The sequence below is a fragment of the Chiloscyllium plagiosum genome, chromosome 9, assembly GCF_004010195.1.
Source record: "Chiloscyllium plagiosum isolate BGI_BamShark_2017 chromosome 9, ASM401019v2, whole genome shotgun sequence".
In the NCBI taxonomy this organism is placed as follows: Eukaryota; Metazoa; Chordata; class Chondrichthyes; order Orectolobiformes; family Hemiscylliidae; genus Chiloscyllium; species Chiloscyllium plagiosum.
This window is the reverse complement of record NC_057718.1, coordinates 20,889,235-20,912,675: the sequence shown is the minus strand read 5'-3', so window position 1 is coordinate 20,912,675 and position 23,441 is coordinate 20,889,235. Positions and strand designations below refer to the sequence as shown.

The 23,441-nt window shown below is 41.1% G+C and overlaps 3 protein-coding genes across 8 annotated transcripts in view; 2 read left to right on the top strand and 1 right to left on the bottom strand.

Moving 5' to 3' along the window:
- cebpz (CCAAT enhancer binding protein zeta) overlaps positions 1 to 7,813 on the top strand; it is a 38,535-nt gene extending 30,722 nt beyond the window's left edge. The window contains exons 10-16 of the mRNA XM_043695536.1: positions 1,478 to 1,578; positions 1,787 to 1,847; positions 5,124 to 5,308; positions 5,733 to 5,816; positions 6,422 to 6,480; positions 6,769 to 6,850; positions 7,156 to 7,813. Of these exons, the coding sequence (XP_043551471.1) occupies positions 1,478 to 1,578; positions 1,787 to 1,847; positions 5,124 to 5,308; positions 5,733 to 5,816; positions 6,422 to 6,480; positions 6,769 to 6,850; positions 7,156 to 7,298 (715 nt within the window). The 3' untranslated portion in view covers positions 7,299 to 7,813. The remainder of the gene's footprint in view (positions 1 to 1,477; positions 1,579 to 1,786; positions 1,848 to 5,123; positions 5,309 to 5,732; positions 5,817 to 6,421; positions 6,481 to 6,768; positions 6,851 to 7,155) is intronic.
- Positions 1 to 14,528, bottom strand: part of LOC122552687 (protein CEBPZOS-like) — a 46,111-nt gene extending 31,583 nt beyond the window's left edge. The window contains exons 1-5 of one of the 5 annotated variants that reach the window (XM_043695552.1): positions 14,434 to 14,528; positions 14,045 to 14,234; positions 8,493 to 8,611; positions 8,000 to 8,044; positions 7,397 to 7,473 (exon numbers count right to left, since the gene is read on the bottom strand). In XM_043695552.1, coding sequence (XP_043551487.1) covers positions 7,397 to 7,473; positions 8,000 to 8,044; positions 8,493 to 8,610 — 240 coding nt within the window. In that variant the 5' untranslated portion in view covers position 8,611; positions 14,045 to 14,234; positions 14,434 to 14,528. The other 4 variants (XM_043695550.1, XM_043695548.1, XM_043695551.1 and 1 more) reach the window with 4 other exon arrangements.
- A 382-nt stretch (positions 14,529 to 14,910) lies between these two features.
- Positions 14,911 to 23,441, top strand: part of slc30a6 (solute carrier family 30 member 6) — a 168,346-nt gene continuing 159,815 nt past the window's right edge. The window contains exons 1-2 of one of the 2 annotated variants that reach the window (XM_043695543.1): positions 14,911 to 15,157; positions 19,842 to 19,879. In XM_043695543.1, coding sequence (XP_043551478.1) covers positions 14,926 to 15,157; positions 19,842 to 19,879 — 270 coding nt within the window. In that variant the 5' untranslated portion in view covers positions 14,911 to 14,925. The remainder of the gene's footprint in view (positions 15,158 to 19,841; positions 19,880 to 23,441) is intronic. The other variant, XM_043695545.1, reaches the window with a different exon arrangement.

The window sequence follows — 23,441 nt, the reverse complement described above, 5'->3', positions numbered from 1 at the left end:
GTTCCATTTGCTTTCTTTCCCATCTGGAACACTTCTGTTGCCATTTTCAGGGAATTACTGACTTGCACCAAGATAATTCTGTACATAAATGTCCCTCAGTATCCTATTTTTTCTTGAATTTGCCATCCTAAACTCCATAATCTGACACATGTCCAGGTTAAACTCAATTCGTCATTTCTCTGCACATCTTTCCAACTAATCTGTAACCTCCTGCAACCTAGATATTCTTGCACACTCACCCAAACTCCACCAATTTTCATGTCATCTGCAATAATTACCTTTGTCCCTGCTTTTTATTTCACGTTTGGGAGAATCTGTAACCAGAGGACATGAAATCCCAGCAAGAGCTCACCAATTTCTGTGTACAAGATGATTAGGGGTTTAGATAGGGTCGACAGTGAGAATCTTTTTCCACGTATGGAGTCAGCTATTATGAGGGGGCATAGCTTTAAATTAAGGGGGGGTAGTTATAGGACAGATGTTAGGGGTAGGTTCTTTATTCAGCGAGTCGTGAGTTCATGGAATGCTCTGCCAGTAGCAGTGGTGGACTCTCCCTCATTATGGGCATTTAAGCGGGCATTGGATAGGCATATGGAGGATAGTGGGCTAGTGTAGGTTAGGTGGGCTTGGATCGGCGCAACATCGAGGGCCGAAGGGCCTGTATTGCGCTGTATTCTTCTATGTTCTATGTTCTATATACATTGCTCCTTGAAGACTCTAAAAACACCAGATTTCACATATACACTGATGACACCTTATGGTCAAATCTCTCCAAATCCTCAACTATCTCCTGTTACCACCTTCAATCTTTTGATTAATGCTGCAGAGATTTCTGACTTTTGTAACCCTGCTTTCTACTTTCAGCTGCTTGATGCTCATAATCTTATACTCCTGTTTCCTTGCTTGGTGTTAATTTATTTTGACTAATTACATTGCTGTAAAGCTGCTTGCGATATTTTAATAAACTAAAAGGTGCAATATAAATGTAAGTTTAAAAATGGATTGTGGACATGGCTGACAAGGCCTGCATTTATGTCAATATTCACAAGTGTACAATGAGTAACAAGCATTAGTATTTCTTCTGTGTTAGTTGTCTGAAACAGTAGGTCACGTTCATTTTCAATGTTATTTTATAATGCCTTATTCTTCTGAACCACATCTTGACATAGAAATTCAGGATATTTAATATAACAGCATAGAACGTTGATAATCTAAGTAGAAAGCTTATTTGAAAAGTACATGACTAATGTTTCTTTTTAAGTTTTTAGCTCCAATAATTGAACCTATGACTACAATCTGCAACACAGATTTGGCTGCTATTTTTCAACATACCTGTGATATTTAAAGTTTTAACTGACATAGGTTGAAAATAGAGACGAGGTCACCGTCAGTTTTGAATCCAGTAGTAACAAAACTTAAGATTTTAACAGCTTTGACGTCTAAAGTATCTAATCTATTGGATGGTAATTTTATTCAGATATTACAAAAGACTTAACACATTGGAAAAGCAGCAAAGATTTCGAGGAAGTGATGAAGCTGTGGAAGATGTAGATGATGATGAGTTTGAGCAGCTACTTGGTAAGCATTGTTAAACTAGATTTAAACGTGCGTTGAAAGGTATGCAGCTGATAAATAGAAATTTGACTAACTAACATGTAGAGTGGTGGTGGTAGGCAATATCTATCTATGATATTTCCTTTTCTCAGTGATTTTATCTGGTGTTGTTTCACTGCAATATAAATGCAATATTTCAAGCTAGGTTTATCTTTACATTTTGCCATTTCAGATTTCTATGAAGGAGAAAAGTCTTACGACAGATTAATTGATAACAGTTTAGATTTTGCCAGGTAAGATTTATTCTGTTGTATAGGTCTGCTAAATGCTGCAGTTTTTCTTCAGAAGTAACTTGCTCTTTAGTGTACTCAGTTTTGGTCAATTTTTCTGATGTAAACTCACATTATTGCCTGTCGATTTTTGACAATTATTCTAAGCCCTGTCACTCAGCAGAGCTTAGCGTATTAGGATGTTGTGTGTTTATATATGGATTTCCAGAGGCATTTGCTAAGGTCTTGCACATCAGATTATCAGCAAATACGATTGTTTGTAGGATGCAGAAATTAGAAACAAAGGAACAAGTTCTGAAGAAGGGTCACCAGAATCGAAACGTTAATTCTGTTTTCAGTCCACAATGCTATCATACTTCCAGCATTTTCTGCTTTTGTTTGTTTCAGATCTCCAGCACCCACGGTTGTTTGTTTTCTGATTGTTAGAATGTAGCAAGTGATGTTTCTGGGAAGCTTGAAATAGGCCCTTGGATCCTCATCGTACACCTAAAAGTTTAGGGTTGAGGAGCGTGGTGCTAGAAAAGCACAGGTCAGGTTGCATTCAAGAATCAACGTTTCAGGCATAGAACCTTCATCAGGAATGAGGCTTGTGGGCCAAGGTGGATGAGAGATAAATGGGATGGGGTGGGGCTCAGGGGAAGGTAGCTGGGAATGTGATAGGTAGATGATGGTGGGGGTGAAAATGCTAGGTGGGAGAGGAGGGTGGAGCAGCTAGGAGGGAAGGAAGGTGGTAGGTAGGACCATTCAAGAGGGTAGTGTCAAGTTAGAAGGCTGGAACTGGGGTAAGGTGGGGGGGGGGGGAGAAAACAGGGAAACTGATGAAATCCACATTAATCGCCTGTGGTTGGAGGGTCTCAAGGTGAAAGATGAGGCATTCTTCCTCCAGGTGTTAGGTGGTTAGGGTTTGGCGATGGAGGCGGCCCAGGACCTGCATGTCCTTGGCAGAGTGTGACAAAGTTTTTAGCCACAGGGCAGTGGGGTTGGTTAGTGCAGGTGTCCCAGAGATGTACTCTGAAACGATCCGCAAGTTAGTGTCCTGTCTCCCCAATGTAGAGGAGACCACATTGGGTGCAACAGATAAGGTAGATGGTGTGTGGAAGTACAGGAAAGTTTCTGTCAGATGTGGAAGGATCCTTTGGAGCCTTGGACAGAGGTGAGGGGGGAGGTATGGGTGCAGGTTTTGCACTTCTTGTGGAGACAGGGTGGTTGGTGGGGGGTGTGAACCTGACAAGGGAGTTATGGAGGGAAGGTCCTGGGCCACCTCCATTGACAAACCCTAACCACCCGACACCTGGAGGAAGAACGTCTCATCTTCCACCTTGGGACCCTCCAACCACAGGGGATCAGTGTGGATTTCACCAGTTTCCCCGTTTCCTCCCCTCCCCTTCCCTCCCCTCCCCCCTCCTCTCCCCCCCCCCCCCCCTCTCCTATTTAACACACAGCCCCCTTGGCCCATAAGCCTCATTCCTGATGAAGAGCTTATGCCCAAAACTTTGATTCGTCTGCTCCTCAGACGCTGCCTGACCGGCGGTGCTTTTCTAGCACCACACTCTTTGACTCTGATCTCCAGCATCGACAATCTTCTCTTTCCTCTGCACTTATAAATTTAGGGTTGGGATGAAGGAATATAGAGTTATATATTGGCTTTGCTGACAACAACGTATGTTAGGAGGCACAGTAAGTTTTGTGATGGAAACTGGAAGTTTACAGGTGGACAAAAATTTGAGTAGCCGAATTTCTAAACATAGATATCATAGAGTTTAGGTCAGAGTGGTGCTGGAAAAGCACAGCAAGTCAGGCAGCATCCGAGGAACAGGAAAATCGACGTTTCGGGCAAAAGCCCATCATCAGGAAGAGGCAGGAAGTCTCCAGGGTGGAGGCTTCCTGCTTCTATTCCTGACTAAGGGTTTTTGCTGGAAACCAGAGTTTAGATCAGAGTGGTGCTAGAAAAGCACAGCAGGTCAGCAAAAGCCCATAATCCAGAGTGGAGGCTTCCTGCCTCTATTCCTGATGAAGGGTTTTTGCCTGAAACGTCGATTTTCCTGTTCCTCGGATGCTGCCTAACCTGCTGTGCTTTTCTAGCCCCACTCTGATCTAAACTCTGGCTTCCAGCATCTACAGTCCTCATTTTTGCATTGAAATCATAGTCAACAAAGACTGTCCGAAGAGCATCCCAGCCAAACATAATACAATAAGCAAAACGAGTGCCAATAGTTGTGATGAAGAATTAAAGGTTGTGTCCAAATGTGGTATGAATTGCTACATCTGAATGAAATGTGAAAGGATAAAGAAAGAGACAATACAAAATTAGCAAAACTAAGGGGAAGGATAAAAAAAATACAGAACAAGATGGAGGAGGCAGAGTTTCTGATCTGAAGTGCTTGAACTTCATTTTGAGTCAAGCAACGCACCGCCACATAATCCACCTAATGTTATCAAGCAAAGTTGAACTAAGCACAGACTGGGTGATCATTTTGTGAAACACCTCAAGCCAAATTTTCTGATGTCATCCTAATTTTCCACCATACTGTCACACTGACCTTTAAGGCTATAGCTTGCTGCATTATTCTATTGTAGCTCAGTGCAATCTTGAGGAACAATTTGTCTTTTGATTTGGTACCCCATAGTCTCGACAATTAAAGTATTTTTAATCAATGGAGTTTACTTATTGGATTAGAAATCATGATTATTTGCCATCAGAAATCTGCATGTCAGATTTGCAGAACAGGGGTCTTACGTCAAGCCAATTTAATGCCGTTCTCTGCTTAAATTTATTTTGACTACACTGAACATTCTGTTGTGCTTTTGTGAGCAGATGTCCAGCTCAATTTGCATTTTTATGCAGGCTGAATATATAAAGTACTTTAAAAAACCTACAGTTGCTGTAGATCTGAAACAATAACAAATTGCTAGAAAAACTCAACAGGTGTAACTGCAACTGTGGAGAGAAACCAGAGTCAACATGCCAGAGACTGTGTTTGGGAACTAACTTTGTAATTCGAAAGTCACATCAGTTTTGTTCACTTTTATGTATTATTTTAGCCAATTTGCTAACCGAATAAATTTTTAATTTCTTACTGTGTGAGAAGATGCTGCATCCACTACACCGAATGGAAGCAACAAACATCACTAACATAATGGGGAATTTGGTGTCATGCTTTCAGATCACAAAAGGGGAAACTAACCAATTTTCATAAGTTTATAGCAAAGCATCATTATTGGGCAATAGCAAAAAATAAGCTGTTTACTTGTCAAAACAAATGTCAACTATTTTCATAGTAATATGAAACAGAAGTCAAAAAGTGCAAAGCAAGTTGAAGAAGCTGATTCAGACCTCGAAGATGATGATATGGGTGACTTGGATGATGATGAAGTATCATTAGGAAGCTTGGATGAAGAAGACTTTGAGGAAGGGGTTGGAGAAGATGGTGGCATGTTTATGGATGAACTGAATGATTCAGAAGGTACTGTTTATGCTTGCTGCAATATTACATAATAAAACTTAATTTTACAGTAAAGGTAGGTCTACCTTTTATCCTGATGAATGCAATGAACTTCAGAGAAGCTAAGTATTTATAAATCAAAATCTTCACTTTATAAACCATATTGGATGGTACTTAACTTGATGTACTTTTTCAAATACAGTACTTACCGGGCACTAAAGAATGATATTAAGTTGGTTCATGAGTTAATAAGTGAATGAAAATTAAGTGGTAGGTGAGAATAAATAATAAACATATCTTTCAGATCTTGAAAGAAATTTGTTGCTAACTGTATTTTCAAACTTCTTGTTCTTTGCACAAACCTATAATCAGTTGACATTAGGATTTTTATACAGTACAAGTAATTTAACCAGAATTACACTCAATACTTTTTCACAATATGCAGAGGTCAACAGTGTATCAGCAATCAAGAAGTGTAAAACATCTGGCAAAAGGAAAAAAGACATTGATTTCGCCAAATTTATTTCAGGTACAAAATTACTTCTGGAAATTATTATCAGTCAGTGCTTTAATTGGTCTGCTTTGTAGAACATTTGACATTTTTACTGTTTAATTTCACTTCTCCTGAACGATAACTTAGGTTTTCACTAATGTCAGAATATAAATTATTCATGCAGCCTGTCACTGAGTCACATAGTCATAGAGATGTACAGCATGGAAACAGACCCTTCGGTCCAACCCATCCATGCTGACCAGATATCCCAACCCAATCTAGTCACACCTGCCAGTTCCTGGCCCATATCCCTCCAAACCCCTCCTATTCATATATCCATCCAAATGCCTCTTAAATGTTGCAATTGTACCAGCCTCCTCCACTTCCTCTGGCAGCTCATTCCATACATGTACCACCCTCTGTGTGAAAACGTTGCCCCTTAGGTCTCTTCTCTATCTTTTCCCCTCTCACCCTAAACCTATGCCCTCCAGTTCTGGACTCCCCAACTCCAGGGAAAAGACTTTGTCTATTTACCCTATCCATGGTTGATACGTTGAACTATTTCTAACAGGAGCTGAAAGTAGCTTTTGTTAAGTGGTTGATTTACTTGCAAATTTTCTGAATTATATGTACTGTTTCAGGAAAGAAACCGAAAAAGGGTGTTAAGGATGACGTTAACATGGCTGCTGCTGCAGAAGAGGTGAGAAGTAGTACATTGTCATTTTAAGGTGATATTAATAGATTACAGCAATCCTGTTAGACTTGAGGGTACTTCAGGCAGCATACTTAGCATGCATTCGTAAATTGCTCTACTAGTTTGTAATTCACAATCTTCCAAAGAGGAGTATTCTTGTTGTTGAGAACACAAAAGTCAAACTTCAGTTGAATCAAAATATACAAAGTAAAAATTGCCATTACTGCAGAGGTTATTTTATATTTTTTGTAGTGCTTTGACAGAAACTAAATTTAAATATTTTTGTTTAAATAGTTTGGTTACCTGCTGGATGAAAATGCAGGATCAAAGTTTGACAACATTGGTATAAATGCAATGGCAAACAAAGATAAAGCAAGTAAGTAACTGAGCCTTTAACTTTATTCTGACACCAATATTTTCAGTTATACACTTTGAATCAGTAGTAATTGGGGATTTTTGGTATGCTTAAACCAAAGTCGTATTCTTAATTTTATAAATCTTTAATGTCACAAAAACATTATTTACAATCATGAACATCTGATTTCATGCTTTATTTGAATAGTCAAGATATAACCTCCCATTGGCTAGATACTAGCCATTAAACTTATCTATTGTCAAAGCTTTTCCATTTGGAAATTACATGGTGGCTCAGTAAAGAATATCAACATGCTACTCCTCCAGGTATAAAGCAGCTACAGTGGGAAGCCGAACGTGATGCGTGGATCAGAGGCAAAGACGCACGGACGTTACGTAAGCAGAAGAACAAATTCAAGGCCAGAAAACTACAAAATAAACACAAGAGATTTTTAAAAGAGAAGAGATGAACACAGCTTAGTAAAACTATTTATTCAAAAATTGTTCCTAACCTTCCTGGTAAAATCAACTTTTATAGATTTAGACTTTGTACTTACATATTTACTGGTTACTTGTTGGACCATGTTTCCTGATCCTGTTCTCGGATTCCATAGATTCCTGCCCACTCATTGGATTTATAATAAACTGAAAATAGTACAGCAAGTTATTTTGTATCAAATTATAAAATGGATGCCTGTATATTTTCTTTAAAAATGAAGACAATGCAAATCAGAAGGACTTTTCTATGACATTGGAAGATTCAGAGTTTAATAAGAACTTATTCGTCTTTTAGTAAAGATTAACATGAAAACAGTACAGGATGGTTAAAAGACAAATGCAGAAGACGTCAGAATCTCAACTATTCAAGCAGTATGCATGTATGAATTGTGAAGCATGGATTAGAAAATTTTATATTTTGTATAAAATTGCTGTATGTAAAAGACAAGCTCAAGCATATAAAACTAAGCCATATTTGCTCTTTAGAGATCTGACAAGTCTTTGTTCACACTGTCCTTGATTATGTTTTACTCTCCATGAAATGCTTGAAACCTAGCTTTATAAATTCAACTGAATTTGTGACTTCAAACTAAATTTAGAGCTGTTTAGAAATTTCAAAACAATTGAAGCCTTACAGCACAATTTCATCTCTCAAACTAGAACTGGTACTCACCTTCCAAAATAGAAGGAAATCTTTTGTTCATGGAATGTCTGAACTCTGGGGGGGAAAAAAAGTGCACTTTATTTGTATAATCTTCATGTTGCCTAAAGCAGTCATCTAAGAACAAAAACTTCTCGTTACCTGAAGAAAACTGTTTTTTGGGAATACATAAAGCAAAAGGGGCAGCGTTACTGCTAATTTTTCATAAAACAGATTTTGAAAACATTAACAGTTGGGAGGTAGTGGGTGTTAATTCTGCTTAATTTCATACCAGAACTGTTAATCACTGCAGTCACTGGTATGTCTTCCATAAATTTATCTAAAAGCATTTATCAAACTTAAAGCACAGTAGAGAAGATGGGACTTGAGGGAACACTGCTACAAGAGCCTTGTGAAATACCTTTATTCTGGCATTTTTCAGCAAAAATACCAGATTAATGAATTATTAACTACTTGAGTAATTAACCATTGAAGGAAAACAGTGGGTGCATCAAGTTACTCTTACCTTGACTGGTATTCATCCTATGAAACAGCCAGTATGCTCCAATTACTCCTGCAACCTCCACGATTAAAACTCCCCTAAAGAGTCGTCTCACTAATGGTTCCATAGTTTTGGGTGACATTCTTAAAGAGAAATGGGGGGAGGAGTCCATAAACACTTATCTGGTTCATATTGACAAGGTATAAAAGTACTTACTTTATAAATGTATCTTACACATCCTTGGACACACAAGTGGTTTACAGTCAATGACATACTTTTGAATCTTAGTTCCTGTTATAATACAGGAAATGCAACAGGCAAATTCCACAAAACAAGTGATAAGACAGTCTGGTTTTATTATTAACCAGGACAGAATGGATAACTCTGCACTTAGTTACAGGTAATGTTAGAATCAGATTAGTATTTACCAACTAAGTCAAAGAATTAAAATGTCAACCTAATCAAAAGATAGTCAATGGTTAACAATTTTAAAATTGCTATGTGCTTATTCTTGGATAAGCACATGACGATGGGATAATGTAGGGGAATGAGCTTAGATTAGTTCACAGGTTGGCACAACATTGAAAGCCAAAGGGCCTGTTCTGCGCTATATTGTTCTATGTTCTTAAAGGTACAAGAATATAGTTTTTAAAAACTATAATTTGCAATGCATCTTATCCTGAATTGTACTCTGCTGCAATAATCTTGGTCATGTTGTCAATGAACATAATTTCTTGCAGTGAAATTGAGAGAAAACAAAAGCAGATTCAGTTAAATCGCTGCAGATACACCAAAAGCAGCAGAGACAATTTAATTTCTTCAATACAGTTTGACTATCAAAACAATAAACTAAAACATGCCACAACAGGTTTATAGATGGCCTCTACAGAACCAGGAATATGACATTCCTTGTGTCCTAATGGATATCTTTCAACCAGGATCAGTTTTGAGTCAGATTCTTTTCAATAATTGCAAATTGTCCACACTTAATTCCATAACTTCTAAAAGAGAACAGTGACTTAAGAGAGCAAATGTCCTGTCACAGTTAATAGGCATATCACAAATAGATTGCCAGAATAAGCATCCTCCTAAACATCTAACTTCCCAAAATGTTTTAAACCTGAACAATTTTGAAATGGTTCTATTTATTTCTGTGCGGCCCGCTGAATGAAATTGTAGTCAGTGAATTCCTTACTTACAAATCCACAAATGTCTCACCTCAGGATGCAATGACTAGATGATAAATTCCTTAATATCACTAGACCATTACCTTTCTTTTAGGGCGAGGCTATTCATCCAGCACGTTCATTCACCTATTCATCTCGTACGTACTGTTCTCAAGGCCCAGATTCAAATGCTGACATGACAGATGGTATTTGAATTCAATTTTAAAATCTGCTTTCATGGTCACCCTTAGACTCTCAAATTGCATTGTTGGAAAATCCATCTGGTTCACTAAGGAAACAGTCATCCTTATCTGGTTTGGCCGACATAGACTTCAGACTCAGCAATGCAATTGACTCTTAACTGCCCTCTGCAAGACCTAGCAAGCCATTGAGTTGTAACAAACACCAGAAAGTCTTGAAAAAGAAATGAAACTGGACAGACTACCTGACGTAAAGGAGAAAGTGAGGACTGCAGATGCTGGAGATCAGAGCTGGAAATGTGTTGCTGGAAAAGCGCAGCAGGTCAGGCAGCATCGAGGGAACAGGAGAATCGACGTTTCGGGCATAAGCCCTTCTTCAGGAATGAGGAAAGTTTGTCCAGCAGGCTAAGATAAAAAGTAGGGAGGAGGGACTTGGGGGAGGGGCGTCGGAAATGTGATAGGTGGAAAGAGGTCAAGGTGAGGGTGATAGGTCAGACTGGGGTGGGGGCGGAGAGGTCGGGAAGAAGATCTCAGGTTAGGAAGGCGGTGCTGAATTTGATGGATTTGACTGAGACAGGGTGGGGGGAGGGGAAATGAGGAAACTGGTGAAATCCGAGTTCATCCCTTGTGGTTGGAGGGTTCCTAGCCGGAAGATGAGGCGTTCTTCCTCCAACCATCATTTTGTTGTGGTCTGACGATGGAGGAGTCCAAAGACCTGCATATCCTTGGTGGAGTGGGAGGGGGAATTGAAATGTTGAGCTACAGGGTGGTTGGGTTGGTTGGTCCGGGTGTCCCAGAGGTGTTCTCTGAAACGCTCCGCAAGTAGCCGGCCTGTCTCCCCAATATAGAGGAGGCCACATAAGAGCCATGCTGACCCTGTCATGTCCTCCTTACTAACAAAATTGGGATGATAACATCCGATTATAGGATTTAAAAAGGAACAGAAGTAGGCTGTTCAGCTTCACGCACCTGCTCCATTATTCAATAGAATTACAGCTAATCTGAGATTCCTCACATCCATTTCCCTGCAACCTTTGATTCGCCCGTTGATCAAAAATCCATCGAGCTCAGCCTTCAATATACACAAGAACTCTGGTCCCAGAGTTCTCTATGGCAAGGAGTTCCAAAGAGACAACTCAGAAGGAATTCTTCCTCAAAGTCATAAACTGACAACCCTTTATGCTGAGACTATGCCCTCTGGTCCTAGATTCTCCCATGAAGGGAACATCCTCTCAACATTTACCCTGTCAGCCTCTTAAGAATACCATATGATTCAATGAGATCACCTCTCATTTGTCTAAATTCCAACACGCCTGAAGAAGGACTTATGCCCGAAACGTCCATTCTCCTGTTCCCTGGATGCTGCCTGACCACCTGCGCTTTTCCAGCTCTGATCTCCAGCATCTGCAGACCTCACTTTCTCCTCAAAGAGTAGCAGCGTTACTGTTCAAGCTGATCGAGTGTTAAAGGACAGTGCCCCGACAGGCGGTGAGAGAAACGAGAGAGAAAAACATACTTAGTCATCCTCAGCAATCTGCCTGCCACAAATGCATGCGGATACAAAATACATTGGATACAGCAAAAACTATGGTCCCTAGATATAAGTTGCTCACTGAGGTGCATTTTCAGATGTTTCATCATCGTATTAGGTAATATCATCAGTGAGCCTTCAGTGAAGCACCGTTGTTTGTGACCCACTTTCTATTTGTGTGTTTAGGTTCCCCTGGGTTGGTGACATCATTTCCTGTGGTGATTTCATTTCCTGTTTTTTCTCTCTCAGGGTGGTAAATGGGGTCCAAATCAATGTGTTTGTTGATAAAGTTCCAGTTGGAATGCTGTGCTTGTCTCAGGATGGATGTGTTGTCCCAGTTGAAGTGACATCCTTCCTCATCTGTATGTAAGGATACTAGTGAGAGTGGGTCATGTCTTTTTGTGGCTAGTTGATGTTCATGGTTTGTGGGCTACCATGATGAGTAATCTGGCAGTCATTTCCAAGATGTCTTTGATGTAGGGGAGAGTGGCTTGGGTTTCTGGACGTGTTGGACCCTGACAACATTCCAGCAATAGCACTGAAGACTTGTGCTCCAGAACTTGCTGCACCCCCTAGTCCAGCTGTTCTACTACAATTACAACAGTGGCATCTACCAAAAAATGTGAAAAATTGCCCAGGTACATTCTGTACACAAAAAAAGGACAAATCCAACCTGGCCAATTACTGCCCTATCAGTCAACTCTAGATCAGCAAAGTGATGGATTATGCTATTCAAACATCACCTGCACACTGACACTCAGTTTGCTGTTCCACCAGGGCCATTTAGCTCCTGTCTCATTACAACCTTGGTTCAAACATGGACAAATGAGCTGAATTTCAGAGGTAAGAGTGCATGCCCTTGCCAGGGCTTCCTGAAGGGCTTATGCCCGAACGCCGATTCTCCTGTTCCCTGGGTGCTGCCTGACCTGCTGCGCTGTTCCAGCAACACATTTTCAGCTGCATGCCCTTGCCATTAAGGCCACATGTAACCAAATGTGGCATCAAGAGGCACTAGCAAGACTGGAACAAGGGGCAAAACTCTGCTGAGAGTTATACTTGGTGGAAAGGAAGATGGTTGTGGTGTTTGGAGGTCAGTCATTGCTGCAGTTCCTCAGGGTAGGTATTTCTAATCAAACTGTTCAGAGATGCTGTTATACACCCCTGATGCAGGTGGGACTTGAACCTAAGCTTAGTTGCCCAGAGATACAGGCACCACAAGAGCCACAGTTCCACAGGGTAGTGTCCTAGGTTCAACCATTCGCATCAATGAGCTTTCCACAATAAGGTCAGAAGTAGCAATGTTCACCAATGTTTACACAATACTCAGTGTCATTTGCGACTCCTCAAAAACTGAAGAAATCCATGTTCAAATGCAGCGTTAGACAATATTTAGGCATTGGCTAAAGAGTGCCAACTAGCATTCCAACACACATGCCAGACAATGACCACCTCCAAAAAGGGATAATCTAACCGTTGCCCCATGGCATTCAGTAGCAATACCATCACTGAATTCCCCTACTATCAACACCATGAGGGTTACCATGACCAAAAACTCAATTGGACTTAACATACAAATAGAGTGATTACAAAAGACGAAGAATTCTACAGCAAGTAACTCACCACCTGATTCTCCAAAGCCTGTCTACCATCTGCAAGGCACAAGTCAGGGTGTGATGGAATACCCCCACTTGCCTGGAGTACAGCTCCAACAACACTCAAGAAGCTTGAGACCATCCAGAATAAAACAGCCCACCTCCACAAGTATCCACTGTCTCTGTTACCAACGTCCAGTAACAGGAATGTGTACCATCCACAAGATACACTGTTGAAATTTACTAAAGCTCCTAAGACATCATTTTCCAAACCCAAGACCACTTCCATATGGAAGGAGAACATACATAAAACACCACCACCTACAAATTTCACTCCAAACCACTCACTATTCTGACTTGGAAATATATCGCTGTTCCTTCAGTGTCAGGTCAAAATCCTGGAATCCTTTCCTAACAGCATTTCCTATAGCACAAGGACTAAAGCAATTTAAGGCAGCTCATCACCACCATCTCAACCAAATAAAGTTGGGAATAAACATTGACCCAGAGACACAGACATCAATGCACCACAAGAACCCAGGTTGCACAGGGTAGTGTCTTAGATCCAACCATTTTCATCAATGATCTGGGGGAGTAACTGTGGTCGACCATTGCAGATGAAGAGGACACTAATTCATATCTGGGAGTCCCTTTAGACAGGCACCTTGGGTAAAAATGACTTGTATTATTTGGGTGGCACAGTGGTCAGTACTGCTACTTCCCAGCGCCAGGAACTCAGGTTCGATTCCAGCCTTGGATGACCGAATTGAATCTGCACGATCTCTCCCACCTCTTTTTGTGTGGGTTTCCTGCCACAGTTCAATGACATGCAGACTACGGAGATTAGCCATAGTAGATGTGAGGTTACACGCGACGCAATTACTCAGGGGAGAAGATAGGGTGGGAGCTTCCGGTGGGATGTTTTTGTAGGGTTATTGCTGACTCAATGGGCCAAATGGCCTCAGCGCCGGGACCCTACCCGGAGACGGTGAACCCTGATTAGTCAGCCGCCGGCACGATGACGAATACCAAAAGCCGAGAGTAATGTCCTGTCCTCGTGAGCACCTTCGTTAAGCGCGTCACTCACCTTTGAAAGTGACCCGAGCCCCGGATGGATCCTGAGTCTGCGTACTTCACTCCCTCGCCGTACGGGACACCGTACCGCCTCTAAACGTGTTTGCACTGTTTCGAGTTCCCTGCTCCTTTCTCAGTGGCTTGTACCCCACCGCAACTTTGTTGGGACTTTTTGTCAACTTATTGTAGCTGATCCCGTATCACTGTTTATGAAAAATAAAAGTCACCTCCATCGTTAATATTTTAACATTATCTCAGCCATAAAATGTCTTACTTCAACGCAGAACAGTTTCATCAATGTTTTTAGGTTACAAAATAGGATCCCAACACTCTTTGCAAATAGATGAACATCCTGTTGACAGTCCTAAAAGTTTTTTTTAAATCTAGTTCGAACGAACTTACCTTTGCACTATTTAATTCTGTGGTCTGCCTGTATTGCTAGCAAGACATAGCTTTTCACGGTGCCTCGGTACACGTGACAATAAATTCAATTCAACTCCCTCAAAGTAATTTTGAAATACTTATCATTTGCGGCTGTATACTTTACAAAATCCCTCTAGATTCATTATTTACAATTGGAGGCGAATTTTTTTTGGGAAACCGAGAAATACTGTAAGTTTGATGGTTGTTCTATCTTGTACCTGCCAATTAGCAAACTGTCGAATTTCCGAGTGAACTGAAGAATTATTACATAAACAGTGATATGTGTTAAAGGAAATGTTCCCACATCTACACATTTTCTATCTATAGACCATAAAGTGATGAGTGAAGAAGTAAGCATTAATGTATTTCGGGATGATGGTATTTTGGGTATATAAGGTTTTTACCCGCTGTACGGAAGGGTTTTATTTCTTGTTTAATTGAGATGGTGCTGGTGACAGGGGTCCAGCTTTAATGGTCCTTGACGTGGGCGGGGCTGGACCGAGCCGGCGGCCGCGGAGCAAGATGGCGGAGGACACGTCTCGGTATCTGAGCGGGGACTATTACCCCCGTAAATTCGGGCCCAAGCCCGATGTGGTGCCCTCGGGGGTGACCGAGAGGAAGGTCTTCCCGTTCGGCAGTGGCCTGGACAAGCCGGACATGGTAGCGGTGGATGTGGTGAATGTGAAGGAGGCGGAGGAGGAAGGTGAGGGGGAGCGGCCACTGGGGCAAGGTCAGAGAACGGAATGGATTGGATTGGATTGGATTGGATTTGGGGGGGTGCGGGAAGATGGGGAGGGAGGTAGGGAGAATGTGGAGGGGGGACTGGGATTGGGGGAATGGGGAGGGGGGTTTTGGGGAATGGGGATGGGGAGATTGGGGGGAATGGAGAGGGGTAGGGCACTAAGAAAAACGCCATTCCTTGCCTTGGCACCGCCCTCTTGATCTGTCCTACCTGTCCATTTCGAATCCCACCTATCCGCTCTATCTTCTTGTCCAATCTATCACCATTATCCTCCACCACCATGTACCTATTACATTCCCAGCTACCTTCTCCCCCCTTTCATTTATCTCTCAGCCTCCTTCAGTCCCCCTGCCATTCCTGATAAACTTATGCTCGAAACATCAACTCTCCTGCTCCTTAGATGCTGCCTGACCAGCTGTGCTTTTCCAGCACCACATTTTTCGATGGCAATTTTCCACTGTCAGGTAGATGCCACTGTCGTAATGTACCTGTAGAGCTTGATGAAGGAGCAGCAGGTTCTCTAGCACAAGGTTTTAGTACGATTGCCGGTATGTTGACAGTGCCCATAACTGTTTCTTGATATCACATGAAGTGAGCAAATTGGCTGAAGATTGGTCTGCATAATGCTGGGGACCACTGGCAAAGGCTGAGATGGTCATCCACTTGGCACTTCTAGCTGAAGATTGCTACGAATGCTTCAGCCTTATCTTTTGCATTAAAGTGTTGGGCTCTTCTACCATTGTGGAGCAGCTGCCTCCAGTGAGTTGTTTAATTGTCCACCACCATTCACGATGTGGCAGGACTCCAGAGCTTAGGTCTGATCCGTTGGTTGTGGGATTGAGTACCTCTGTCAATCATTTGCTGCTTCTGCTGTTTGGCATGCAGGTAGTCCTGTTTGGTACCTTCACCAGGTTGATACATTAATGTTAGGTGCGCCTGATGTTGCTCCTGGCAATTCTTTCTGAGCCTTCATTGACCCAGGGGTGATACCCTGGCTTGATGGTAATGTTTGAGTGAGGATTTGTCAGATCATGAAGTTGCAGATTCTGCTGGAGTACAATTCTGCTGCTGTTGATGGCCCATAGAGCCTCATGGATGCCCAGTCTTGAGTTGCTAGATCTGTTCAAAGTCTGTCTCAAATAGCAATGACAGTGTCTCACAACATGACGGGGAGCCATTCTGAATGTGAAGCTGGGACTTAGTGTCCACAAGGATTGTGCAGTGGTCACTCTTAGCAATACTGTCTGTAGCCGGCAAAATTGGTATGGATGAAGTCAAGTATGTTTTTCCCTCTTAGTGGTTCCTTGACCACCTGTCTAACAGTTATGTCCTTTAGGATCCAGCCAGCTTGATCAGTTCTGGATGTAGGTTTGCTCGCTGAGCTGGCAGGTTCAATTCCAGATGTTTCATCACCCTACTAGGTAACATCTTCACTGGGCCTCAGGCGAAGCACTGCTGATAATTTCTGCTTTCTATTTGTGTTTGGGATTCTTTGGATTGGTGATGTCATTTCCAGTTCTTTTTCTCAGGGGGTGGTAGATGGGGGTCTAACTCGATGTGTTTGTTGATAGGTTTTGTCAACACTAGGGCAGTGCTTAACACAGTTTTCAGGCTGTCAAATGTTTTCTGAGATTCCTCCGTCCACTGATATTTACTGCTTAAACGAATTAGTGGAGCAAACACACTGCTAAAATTTGGTATGAATGTCCCATTAAAACCACTCAGTCCCAAGAATCACAGTACTGCTCTTTTCATTGATGATATGGGAAACTCCTCAATAACCTTTGTTTTCACATCCAAAGGAGCCAATTTTCCATGTCAGAAACGGTCCTGTCAACCCTGCAAAGTCTTTCTACTAACATCTGGGGGCTAGTGCCAATATTGAGATAGCTGACTCAGAGTCTAGTCATATTCACAGAATCGTAACTTACAATGCTCCAGACACCATCACCACTCTGGATGTAGGTTTGTTCGCTGAGTTGGAAGATTCATTTCCAGATGTTTCATCACCCTACTAGGTAACATCTTCATTGATCGAGTTCCGGTTGGAATGCCATGCTTCTAGGAATTCTTGTGCGTGTCTCTGATTGCCTTGTCCTAGAATGGATGTGTTGTCTCAGTTGAAGTGGTGTCCTTTCTCATCTGTATGTCAGGATACTAGTGAGAGAGGGTCATGTTGTTTTGTGGATAGTTGTTGTTCATGTATCCTGGTGGCTAGTTTTCTGTCTGTCCACTGTAGTGTTTGTTACAGTTCTTGTACGGTATTTTGTAAATGACATTAGTTTTGTTTATTGTCTGTATAGGGTCTTTCAAACTCATTAGCTGCTGTTTTAGTGTGTTGGTGGGTTTGTGGGCTACCATAATGCCAAAGGGTCTGAGTAGTCTGGACAAGCCAAACAGAGACATGCACAAGAATTCCTAGAAGCATGGCATTCCAACCGGAACTCTATCAACAAACACATCAAGTTAGATCCCATCTACCACCCCCTGAGAAAAAGAACAGGAAGTGACTTCACCCCAGGAAATGACATCACCAACCCAAAGAAACCCAAACATATAAATAGAAAGCAGGAATTATCAGCAGTACTTCACCTGGAGGTCCACTGAAGATGTTACCTAGTATGGTGACAAAACATCTGGAAATGAACCTTCCAGCTCAGTGAGCAAACCAACATCCAGAACATCAACCTGAGGTACAAATCTTCTCAAAACACACTAATACCCTCGCCACTTTGTGTCCTATCCCACCGGCACGATAGACCCAGCAGAGGTGGCAGGCACGATGATTTACAGTTGGAGGAAGATGCCCTGGGAGTCCTCAATATTGACTTTGGACTCCAGGACGTCTCATGATTTCAGAATAAACTTGGGCAAAGAAACCTCCTACTGATTACCACGTACCATCCTCCCTCAGCTGATGAATCAATAGTCCTCCCTGTTGAACAGTACTTAGAGAAAGTACTAAAGGTAACAAGGATGCAGATACCAAGAATGGCTTGACAGCAACACTACTGATCAAGCGTAGTGGATTTTGAGAATCTTCCAACTCAGCAAACAAGCCTACATCCAGAGTGGTGATGGTGTCTGGAGCATTGTAAGTTATGATTCTGTGAATGTGACTAGTCTGTGAGTCAGCTATCTCAATCTTGGCACTAGCCCCCAGATGTTAGTAGGAAGACTTTGCAGAGTTGACAGGACCGTTTCTGACATGGAAAATTGGCTCCTTTGGATGTGAAAACAAAGGTTATTGAGGAGTTTCCCATATCTTCAACGAAAAGAGCAGTACTATGATTCCTGGGACTGAGTGGTTTTAATGGGATATTCATACCAAATTTTATCAGTGTGTTTGCTCCACTGACTAACTTGTTGAAGAAGTGCAGTAAATACCAGTGGACAGAGGAATGTCAGAAAACATTTGACAGCCTGAAAGCTGTGTTAACCACTGCCCTAGTGTTAGCAAAACCTAACAATGCAAAGCTATTCAAGGTGATGATCAATGTGAGTGATGTGAGCATCAATGCATGTATTCTTGCAAGAAGATAAGAATATAAAAAGGCCTATTGGCAATTTTGCCACAAAATTGAATAATTATCAACAGAAATATTCCACAATTGAGAAGGAGACCTGATGTTGATGTTGCAACATTTCAGCATTTATATTGCCTGTCGTGTGTCTGAGACAATTGTATATAACTGATCATAACTCCTTAAGGATTTTGTAAAAAAATTAAGGATAAAATTACCAGACTGTTTAGATGCCGCTTATTATTGCAGCCATTCAATTTGAAAATTTCTTTGTTGAGACTTTGTAGTGATTGATACAACTGAGTGGCTTGCTAAGCCATTTGAGAGTCAACCACATTGCTGTGGGTCTGGAGTTACATGTAGACCAGACAAAGTAAGCAAGGCAGATTTCCTGAAGTATATTAGTGAGCCCGATGGGTTTTTTTTCTGACTGTGTCAACAGTAGTTTCATAGTCATCGGTAGATTTTCTAATTCCAGATATTTCTTATTGAATTCAAATTCCACTATCTGTCATGTTGGAATTCAAACCCAGAATCCCAAAACATTAGCTGACTTTCTGGATTATTAGTCTAGCGATAATTCCATAGTTAATCACCTCCCCCATATGCTGCTTATTGTGGCATCTGCATTAATAAAGATGCTAATATTATTGCTTTGAAGTATATGTTTACCTGCTGGACATCACCAACCCAAGGAAACCTAAACACATAAATAGAAAGCAGGCCATGCCACCAGTGCTTCATCCAGAGGCTCACTGTTGTTACCCAGTAAGGTGACGAAACATCTGAAAACGAACCTTGCAGCTCAGCAAGCAAACCTACATCCACACTCATCTTTATAATCCCCGTTGCTTTCATTCAGTTTTTTTTGGCTACTATTCTAAAACAGGAAGTGCAGAGTTGATGTTTTCAATATGCAACATTACAACTTGCTTTGAAGCATATAAAGGAGTTTCCATTTGGGAAAATCCAGTACTACAATAAAAATTCTTCCCATTCAATCATGAGTTTTTCATGACATGTTAAAGATATTTGTTCTAAAGTATTTAAACCACTTAAAAAGTTCCTGTTAAAATATGTTTTACATGATATATATTTGATCAATTCTTTTGATCTTCCAGGGTACAAGAGAAAACTGGATACCAGTACTTATCTTTTGGTAAGTCCAATTTCCCCTTATTCTTTATTCACACACAACTTGGGTGACAACTTGACGACCTTGTGACTATGCTGTCCAAGGGAACTTGTGTCACAATGATGACTGGACACCCAGGAACACTTCTGCCTGTAAACTGATGGCATCTTTTTTTTAGTATTAATTAATTGTACTTTAGAGTATTGTTTTCAATTAGTTTGTTTCATGAGCAGAAACATCATTTTGAAATCTTTAATGTTATTAAGATGGCATGTGGGCGGGAGGCTTACCATTTGTGTTGCATATAGTAATTAAAATAAATTTGGAGACCTGTAGCAGTAGTGTAGAGTGATAAGATGTAAGATTATTAGAACTATTTCTATTAAAGAGTAGATTATTGAGCTTAGTCGTGCCAAGGCTTTCCCCCTTTGAAGAGGATTGGAGGAAGAGCCAATCATACAATTCATGCAATTAAGAGTAAAATACAGATGCTAGAAATCTGAAATAAAAACAGAAAATACTGGAGAAACTTGGCTGCATCTATGGAGCAAAAAACAGTTAAGATGTTTCCAGTTTCATACTGGGTAACTGAGATTACCACCTTGCTCCCATGCAACTCATCACCAGGTCTAATAACAGAACCTCATTGACTATTTAGGTAATTTCTAAGTTTCAAAATTGAGTCCAACAACTCCAGAGCATAAGCTGAGTTTTATTTTGATTACAACCCCTACCCTGCTGTATCTTGTTTGTATTTTGTTGGCTTTGCTCTTTACCCTTTTATCCTTTACACACCTATCATTCATGCATAATTTACACATCAAACTCTGCTTTACCACCGTTAACACTTAATTTATCATTTATTCTGGGCATCCTCACCATCTGTATCACCTGCTGTTTCTTTGTCAACAGTATTTTCCCTCCCTATTCAATTTAAAACAAGAGTTGTATCAGGCTTGAAATGTTAACTCTGTTTCTCTCTTCAGAGATGCTGCCAGGCATGCTGAGTTTCTCCTGCATTTACTTTTTTAACTTAAAACAATACATTTATTCATTCTCAAATACAAATAGAAATTGCTGGAAAAACGCAGCAGGTCCGCCTGCATCTGTGGAGAGAAATCAGAGTTAACGTTGTGTGTCCAGTGACCTTTCCTCAGAACCCAAAACATTTACTCTGACTTCTCTCCACAGATACTGCCAGACCTGCTGAGCTTGTACATCAATTTTTGTTTTTGTTTCTGATATCCATCATCTGTAGTTCTTCCGGATTTTCATGTGTTCATTCTGTTTGCTGATCATAGTTCTACCCTGAAGTAACCCAGTTTTAAATAGTTGATATCTGTTCGTTCTTTCCATTGATCAATGAATAGATGACATCACATTTTGTATGATTAGTTCTTATATTGTGTGCAACCCTCTGCTTCGTCTAAGTGGTGTTCAACTTGGAGGGCACTGATTCATCAACAGAGGTGGATAATTAGTAGGAAATTTCTTTGCCAATATATGACCGGATACCACAAAACACATAAGACCTGGAGTTGATGTTGATTGTCAAACCACTGTCTCCTGACTCTGCTGGGTTAGGTTTCCTCTATTTTCTCCAGCTGCTGTGCAGACCTCTATGGGCCATGTGCAGCAGTGGCTGGAAGTGAATGCATCAGAACACTAAGTGGCTGCTCAGACCCAGCTGTGCACCTTAAAGGGAGCATTTCTGCTGGGTGCCCTGCTAGCCAGGAATAGCACTGGAAAATCCTGGGACTGGCTGTAAAGTATGATCTGGTGAGTATGCCTTTATCAGGTTGTAACTTGACTAGTCTTGACTATGGGATAGCTTTGCCAAGAGCACAAGCAACCAGTTGTTAGTGAGGAGAACTTTACAGGGTCAACTGACCTTTATCATTTTCAGTGCCTTAGTTTATCTCAGGTGATCATTCAAGTTTTATTATTTGGTGTTACTGTAGCTTTTTGATAAAACTAATTGCTAGGGGATGTCAGAGTACATTTAAGAGGAACAGTTGCACTTAAAGCCACATCTGAAGGGTCACTGAATTAATTCCTGCTGTTTTGTGTTTATTTCGATAATATATACTGGTTGATTTGATTTATTGTAGTCACATGTACCTAAGTACAGTGAAAAGCTTTGTTTGCAAGCAGTACAGGCAGATCATAGCAAGCAAGGATGTACAGATCATAGGGTACTTATACAGAGTGAGGCATACAGATAAAACTTTGAGGAGGTGCACGAAGTAAGATCAGCATTATTTGAATGTAGAGTCCATTCGTCAGCGTAATAACGGCGGGGAACCTCTTGAATCTCTGTGATCTGCTTTGTAATTTGCATTAATCTACAGTAGAGTCATAGAGATGTACAGCACGGAAACAGAACATTCAGTCCAACCCGTCCATGCCGACCAGATATCCCAACCCAATCTAGTCCCACCTGCAAGCACCCAGCCCATGTCTCTCCAAACCCTTCCTATTCATATACTCAAGCCTTTTAAATGTTGCAATTGTATTAGCCTCCACCACTTCCCCGGCAGCTCATTCTATACACGTACCACCCTCTGAGTGAAAAAGTTGCCCCTTTCACTCTAAACCTATGCCTGAGGTTCTGGACTCACCCCACCCCAGGGAAAAGACCTTGTGGGGTCTATCCATGAGGAGTCTATCCATGCTCCTCATAATTTTATAAACCTCTTATAAGGTCACCCCTCAGCCTCAAATGCTCCAGGGAAAACATCCCTAACCTATTCAACCTCTTCCTACAGCTCAAATCCTCCAAACCTGGCAACATCCTTGTAAATCTTTTCTGAACCCTTTCAAGTTTCACAACATCTTTCCGATAGGCCCTTGGACCTTACCATTAAGTGTATAAGTCCTGCTAAGACTTGCTTTCCCAAAATGCAGCACCTCACAGTTACCTAAATTAAACTCCATCTACCATTCCTCAGCCCATTGGTCCGTCTGATCAAAATCCATTACTCTAGGGCAGTATTGATGATTGATCAGCTCTGAAGAAGAGTTATCTAGATTCAAAACATTAGCTTGCTCTCACTCCACAGATGTTGTCTGACCCACTGTGATTTCCAGCATTTTTGGCTTTCAGTTGATGATTCACCATTTAGTCTTACTCACTAAGGATACCAATCATTGGAAGTCCAGGTGCTTCCTATTTCATAGAAGTAAATTTCAAAATTGATAGATTGCTTTAGCTGGCTTAGTTTCACAACTTGGTAACAACAAGCTAGTTGATTCTAGCAAAATTAACTACAGCATTCTTCCTATGCCATTTGATGCTGCCAACTTGATCTATACTCTTCAGTCGCAGAACATCGATAAACTATGTGTATTAAACATCTGAAATCTAACCTGCCAAGAGTTGTCATTGGTTTATTTTGGAAATTGATTGAGTCTAAACTCAATCATTTCTTTATGTTCCATGACATCCACATTCCTTTAACACTTTCATATTCCGCTTTTTTCACCTTCCCCATGGAAGAAAACTTTCATCGAAACCATTGTCAATTTCAGTACCTTGTTATTGGTAAGCTAATTTGAATATGACACCGAATAAGTTTTGCAACTA